Source organism: Myxocyprinus asiaticus, chromosome 14 (genome assembly GCF_019703515.2).
Source record: "Myxocyprinus asiaticus isolate MX2 ecotype Aquarium Trade chromosome 14, UBuf_Myxa_2, whole genome shotgun sequence".
Taxonomy (NCBI): domain Eukaryota; kingdom Metazoa; phylum Chordata; class Actinopteri; order Cypriniformes; family Catostomidae; genus Myxocyprinus; species Myxocyprinus asiaticus.
The window spans coordinates 3,752,216-3,759,456 of record NC_059357.1 but is presented as its reverse complement, the minus strand read 5'-3'; the positions used below and the strand labels follow the sequence as shown (position 1 = coordinate 3,759,456).

General features: G+C 37.5%; 1 protein-coding gene across 2 annotated transcripts; it reads left to right on the top strand.

Annotated features, from left to right (window-relative positions):
- Positions 1-477: 477 nt before the first annotated feature.
- Positions 478-6,993, top strand: LOC127451990 (cytochrome P450 2K1-like). Of its 2 annotated transcripts, XM_051717097.1 has the most exons (9): positions 478-736; positions 828-990; positions 1,126-1,275; positions 1,361-1,521; positions 2,697-2,876; positions 3,171-3,312; positions 3,420-3,604; positions 3,683-3,824; positions 4,297-6,993. In XM_051717097.1, the coding sequence occupies exons 1-9, from the start codon at positions 533-535 to the stop codon at positions 4,482-4,484; spliced, it is 1,515 nt and encodes a 504-aa protein (XP_051573057.1). In that variant the 5' UTR covers positions 478-532; the 3' UTR covers positions 4,485-6,993. The 2 variants fall into 2 exon arrangements, with proteins under 2 accessions (XP_051573057.1, XP_051573058.1); XM_051717098.1 differs by lacking the exon at positions 2,697-2,876.
- Positions 6,994-7,241: the final 248 nt, after the last annotated feature.

The window sequence follows — 7,241 nt, the reverse complement described above, 5'->3', positions numbered from 1 at the left end:
ATCCACTATCAACAGTTTTTGCAATGAGAGTTAGTTCAAACTCTCTTTCAGTTTTTGCTTTACAACAACCATGTACTATAACCCTTTAGGTTCAAATTAACATTTTCATAAACAGTAACTGCGAGTAAAGTTAATATTCAGTTACAATTTCTTCTCTATTACCTTGTGCAAAGCGACACAATTCAAAGCTGACTGACTGACTGACAAGTTGATATTCATGAATCATGATATTCATAATGAAGTCTAAGAGAAAAGTGAACTTTGATTTGATTTAACTAAGTCCACAGTGCTGAATCAGAGTTATGTATTATGCTCTTAACAGTTATACTCATTCAAACATTTGCCAAGCCCAAAAACGTACAAGTAAGAGGTTGCTTTGGTTTGATGTCTGACGCAATCATACTGTACTAGCCCTCTGTTCTCATGGTTGCTTTGTTTTGACAGAAAACCCTAGAATCACATGAGGAAGGAGGGACCCTTATATAACAACAGCAGAGTTGTGCGGCATTTGGCCGTTCAGCTTTGTTGTAAGATGGCTGTTTTTGAGGCACTTCTGCAGTTTCCCAGCACAGGAACGTTACTGGGCACTTTGCTTTTGCTTCTGTTTGTATATCTGCTTTCATCAGGCTCCAAACCTCAGAAAGAAGGTAAAGACCCACCAGGACCCAAACCACTGCCACTGCTGGGAAACCTGCTGACACTTGACCTTGAGAGACCCTTTGACACACTTTGTGAGGTGAGAAATTGACATAGACATATTTAAGCAATAATATAGAATTATTGATCATATAACATTTGCAAATATTTTACTCTTTTCTTTCCTCCAGCTGTCTAAAACCTACGGAAATGTGTTCCAAGTGTTTTTTGGTCCCAAAAAAGTTGTGGTCTTAGCTGGGTACAAAACAGTTAAAGAAGCACTTGTGAACTATGCAGATGAGTTTGGGGACCGAGATATTGGACCTAGTTTCAGAATACTAAATGACGAACATGGTAAGAACCCTGAATTCACAATTTAGACTGATTTTTAGAACTTATTTAGAAGCTCACTGTTCTGCTCATAATTCTGTTAGGTCAAAAGGTTATTGTCTGTGTGAAACCTGACTCACATGGTTCTGTTTTGATCAGGGATCATCTTTTCCAATGGTGAGAACTGGAAAGAGATGAGACGCTTCGCTCTCACTAACCTGCGAGACTTTGGGATGGGCAAGAGAGGAAGTGAAGAGAAAATCATAGAGGAAATTCAGTACCTGAAAGAAGAGTTTGAGAAGTTTGAAGGTACCACCTGCAGCATACACCTGGACATCTGCAATTATGCTCACACTTTGAGAGATACAGTTGATTTGTCTTTTACTCTTTACAGGGAAACCCTTTGACACAACACAGCCTGTGAACTACGCTGTATCAAACATCATCTCAGCTATTGTGTATGGCAACAGATTTGAATACACAGATTCTCGATTCAAAGAAATGGTCGACAGAGCAAACGAGAACGTTCGGGTTGGTGGATCGGCTTCAATGCGGGTATGCAAGTATGATTTATCCAACCTGGTCTGATAGAATCGCATTAGTTTACCTACATTTTTGCATAGTTATTTTACGTGGCTCATCCATATTGCAGCAGTTTCTTGCAGAAATGAACACTAGAGCCGATCACACACAATGCTATCTTATGACATAAAAACACTTTTATTACCAGCCTATAAGGGGATTTTTACAAATATCCATTTTCAATTTAATTAATCAATTGTTTACAGAAAAAATCTTGGTAACAGGGTTGACACTTTAAGCTTGTCCCCTACTAACATATTACAAAAACCAAGATAAAGTGATAAAAAAAATACGATATTTTTTTTCCCTAAAAGGATGATGTAATTTTGACAGGATTCTTTAATTTATGAAAAAGTATATAATTTAAGTAAAGGATATGTACGAGTGTAACAGGGTTGACGCATTAAGAAACAAATTATTTTTATCCCTTTAAATTGGTTCGAAAAATGTGCATGGATTTATTATAATTATTTTTTTTTAGATAATAATACCACTAATGTGGGCATCAACTATTAATTACCATTGTTACGCCCAAAGTATATTTCAGATATATGCGTATGCTAGCGTATGCATTCGTCGAATGCATTAGCCTTTTCAAAGTATACTCCAAGTGATCATGTGCGTGTGCACAGGCAGTCGACACATAAGCGCTAGGACTGCAATGTGATACTGGACTAGTGCTCTTTAGCAGTTTAGACCCATAAAAATATCTTTATAGTCTTTCAGACTGGAGTTATACAAATGCAGGTATCTCTTGACCTCTTCACACATGCACTCTTGACATTCGACCTTCATCTCCTGTTGCTCATCAGAGTTTACGACGACTTCTTGCACTACTTTGTGAAAAGGGTGAGTGTTGCCACCTTGTGGACCCACTTATTAGTGCAAACAATTCCACCGTGTGTGCGGTTAGAAAAAACCGGGCTGCTTGCGTACCCTGCTGATGACAAAATTTACATCACTCACCTTGTACCTATGCACTACCGTATACGTAAAAACTGAAGTATACTTTGGGCTTTAATGTCCATATTTCTGCATGTTAATGAGGGGCATTTAATGCTCCCAAAATCTACTAACTTGCAGCTGGCATCTCTGGAGAAAAGCTCTCATTGAATCTCTTTGTCTTGTCGCTGACTTTGTGCTTGTAGCTTTACAACACATTTCCGTGGTTGGGCCCGTTGCTAAACAGCAAAAGGACTATCATAAGAAATGCTCTGAAAAACAGGGCGGCAATAACTCAGTTGATCACTGGGTTACTGGAGACTCTGAATCCACACGACCGCAGAGGGTTTGTTGATTCTTTTCTCATCCGCAAACAAAGTGACGAGGTACGAAAATCACAACGTCACATTATTGCAACATTACCATAACATTTGAACCAATCATGCTTTTTATTGTAATTATCGGAAATACTGGAAGATGCAGAAAATCAACAGTTTGTACAAGATGAAGAGCTTAAATTACACAATTGCACTTGTTGTTGTAATTTTTTATCTGCAAAGGCCTACGTTTGTTTTGTGTTTCGTTGAGCATATTGAATTAATCACTTGTCATATATTGGAATAAGCTTATGAGGTTGGTGAAAAGAATACATATTTATTTCGCTGGCTTGAATTTTTCAGCAATCTGGCAAGACGGACTCATACTTCCATCAGGAGAATCTTCTAATAACTGTGGCAAATCTCTTTGTTGCTGGTACTGACACCACAGGAACAACTCTGCGCTGGGGTCTGATGATTATGGCCAAATACCCTCATATACAGGGTAAAAACACAGTACTGTTTAGAGTTTGTCTCCATGCTTTAATGTTTTTGTGGGTGTTTTCTTCAGCTGAATTCACTGGAGTACTGATGTGCTGTATTTGTGTGCAGATCGGGTTCAGGAGGAGATTGACAGAGTGATCGGTGGACGTCAACCAATGGTAGACGACAGGAAGAAATTACCATATACAGACGCTGTGATCCATGAAACCCAGAGACTGGCCAACATAGTACCAATGAATCTACCCCATACGACCAGCTGTGATGTTCACTTCAATGGATACTTCATCAAGAAGGTCAGTCAAAAAAATAATTAAAGAAATTCATAAGGCCAAGAGAAAATGTCATTTGAATCTTTTTTCTCAATTTTCCAGGGTACCACAGTATTTCCTCTTCTGACATCTGTATTAATGGATGAAAGTGAATGGGAGAAACCCCACAGTTTTTACCCAGAACACTTCCTTAATGAGAAGGGCCAGTTTGTTAAGAAAGACGCTTTCATGCCCTTTTCTGCAGGTACAGTGATTTAAGCTTTCAGTAGTCCTGTTCCAAAAACTAGTGAGCTGCCTTCCTGGTATGCATTTTAAGTCATCACAGGCAAACTCCCGAAGGCTGTTCCAAACAGTAAGCAGCAAAATTATGCTGCTTTCTAAGGTACATAAGTTTGGCCGAAATATAAAGCAGCTTCACATTTATCCTTCATGGATTAAGCAATCCCAAATGTATTTTTTTTGTGCTCATTAGGGTATTGCATTGTTAGCTTAGCAACATGTTGATGTCAGACTATTGGAATCAACTGTTACAGATACAGATTTGCTGCCCATGAAGAGGGTTTCAGATCAGTCACTTTTGAGGTCCAGTGATAGTTTGGATGCTGCCTTAGAAGGCAGCAGCCTATGTAGACAGCAAGGCTACTTAGTAAGGGTTTGGAACAGCGCTAATGTCACACATTCGAATTTGAATAAAATGCATTCTGTGTCTTTTTTAGGGCGCAGAATGTGTGCTGGGGAGAGTTTGGCCAGAATGGAGCTCTTCCTGTTCTTCACCTCCCTCCTTCAGCACTTTCGCTTCACTCCTCCACCTGGAGTGTCTGGAGATGAACTGGATCTCAAAGGAATAGTTGGAATCACATTGAATCCGTCCCCACACAAGCTGTGTGCAATCAAACGGTCCTGATGCAAGAAAAAAACATCGGTTGAAACATTTAACCTCATTTAAAATAGAAAAGGAATGAATCTGCGATTCAACCAATCTCCACATTATTTGTGGTAGCTTGCAATTGTATATGGTTTCCACAAATTTTTTGCATAAATCACGAATCTGAGGTATTCCCATTGCTTCCCTACATGCTTGATAGCGGCAAAACAAATGCTTGAAAAGGCTAAAGCAGTTGCGACATACAACTCAATCCAACTGCAGAGCTGCCATTCTTTGCAACATATATTTCAAAATATTACAAATTGCCATTTTCATATATGTAACATATATTTTTCCAAATACTTATGGATATGTACATAAATGCTCAAATACATGAACTATAATTTTATATGTTGGCATACCACCATATATTCGATTTCTGTATCACACAATGTAATAATCGCAACATGCCTAAATATTGAATCCTGTAAAACTGCCACCTCGCTGGCCCAACGATGGAATCCAGCGAAGTGGCTAAGGTATCCTCGTGTTCATCTGTTTGTGCGCGTGTGGCTGTAGCATCATAACTATTAATTTAGTTAAGACCGAATCTGACTCCAATTGTATTAGACCTCAATTTAGGTCAAGATTCCAATTATTACTGATCATTAATTGAGATCTTATCTAGATTTGGATACTTGATTATTCTAGTTAATTCTATACTTTTAAATTGCACTCCTTCATTCGGAATTCTGTTGCTTAGGGCCTCGTGCACGGGTTCCACGGTCACAAACTTGTCCGTTTGATCTTTAGTCAGAGGTAAATGACTAATAATATTAAAAATGATAACTACCACAGCTTATCTATTTCTAATTAGTAGTTTTGCTTAGTTTCTATAGATCTGTATATACTTAATTAATGTTATAGTATCTCTAGACAGAGGTAAATGACTTATACTAGTTAAATAAGGCTGACCAACATACCATTACCCAAACAGTAGTTTTGTTTAGTTCTATAGTTTCCTATTACACTTGACTAGAATATTATTAGCATTAATCAGGGGTCATGACTAGTGCTATCTGGATGGGTCAATCAATATTACATTGTCCTAAACAGTACTTTCTTTTAGCCTTTACAGTCTGTTACACTTAACTAAAGCCAAAGGTTAATCAGAAAGCTTAAGATCCCAGTTGACGTGCTTCATGCTCCATCAAATACTGTATTTATATTATAATTTAGAATCAAAATAGCCTTTAGGTTCAAAGCTAGCTAGATTTGGATACGCTATTGCTAGTAACACAGCTAGTTATAATAATTAATTAAACAAACGTATGACACAATGCCATCATGACATCATGAAATATTCTTATCTATACTATTCTGTTTGTGCCGGTCTTTTTGCCACCACTTCCATCTGTGACGTAGGGGTGACATTGCCAGATTATTGGTCTATTAGCTGATTCAGTGGTTGAGGGCGGCCATCTTGGGTAGATATTATTGTAGACAATACTTCAGTGTCACCTTTCTTTGACACTTAAGTCAAAGCTTAGGACTATTCTTAAAGGGATAGTTCGCCCCAAAAATTTAAATTCTCTCTTTCACACCCTCATGCCATCCCAGATATGTTATGCAGAACACAAACAAATATTTTTAGAAGAATATTTCAGCTCTGTTGGTCCTCACAATGCAAGTGAATGGTATCCAGTCCTTTTTTTTTACTATAAATCTCCACTTTCACTTTTACACTCTTCTTCTTTTGTTTTTGGCGATTTGCACTCGTTGTGCATATCGCCACCTACTGGGCATGGAGGAGAATTTATAGTAAAAAAGGACTTAATTATTTATCCATTTTCATATAAGCATTTCTAAGAAGTTGTATGCACATGGCCCCTGTTCCACCATATCAAAATGTTATGCCATTAAGGAACTTACTACTTATAGTACATTTTGTCTGGTAGGAGCAGTGGTACTTTCTATGAGTAGGCAAGGAACAGCTGCAATCAAAAGCTAAGGCATCTAACTTGCTGCCTAGTCAGTTAATGATCTAACCAACAGTGTTTTGTATGAATGTACCTATTTAGGAAACTGCTGTCAGAACAGTTTGAAAGGCACCTTATTATCATTCTACCACCGTATTCAGATACAATTTGAGAAGGTCCAGTCTCACAAATTTCCTAAGTGGGAAAAATCCGGATAGATATTGTCATTTATCAGTGCTCTAGTATTGCATAGTACCAAACTTACCATTGTCCATATTATGATTTGGGATACATGGTTTTTTTATCAAATGTTTTCAGGACTATTATTAAATACATTAAATGAGACCAATCAGATACATTTTAATGAATTACAAACAACTTCTTTTATTTTGACTGTGAAAATGTGCATTGTACAGGCTGTACTGTAGTAGTAAGTAGGCTTTTACTATTTGTCATGCTGCATCAAAGAAATGTAAAAATTGAGTTCAACAAAAAGTATTTAAAATGAATGGTTTCTCTTTTTACAAAACTATAATAAACTGCACATTTGTGACAACATTGCTGAACAAAAGTGGTTGCATAGTAATCTGTATGCAAAAATGTCACTGTGAGCCATTGTACATGGGCCTTGCATTTCTCTTAACTGAATAAATAAAACTAAAGTGCACATTTTATGGAGAACAAAGGAGAGTCCAATAGAGAAGAAATTCTGAGTGCACAGACTGTGTTCCATGCATGCACCAGTCACTCTGGACCTTGCATAATGAGATAAATTAGATAAATGACACTTTTTGTTCTCCTGCCAAGACTTTGAACT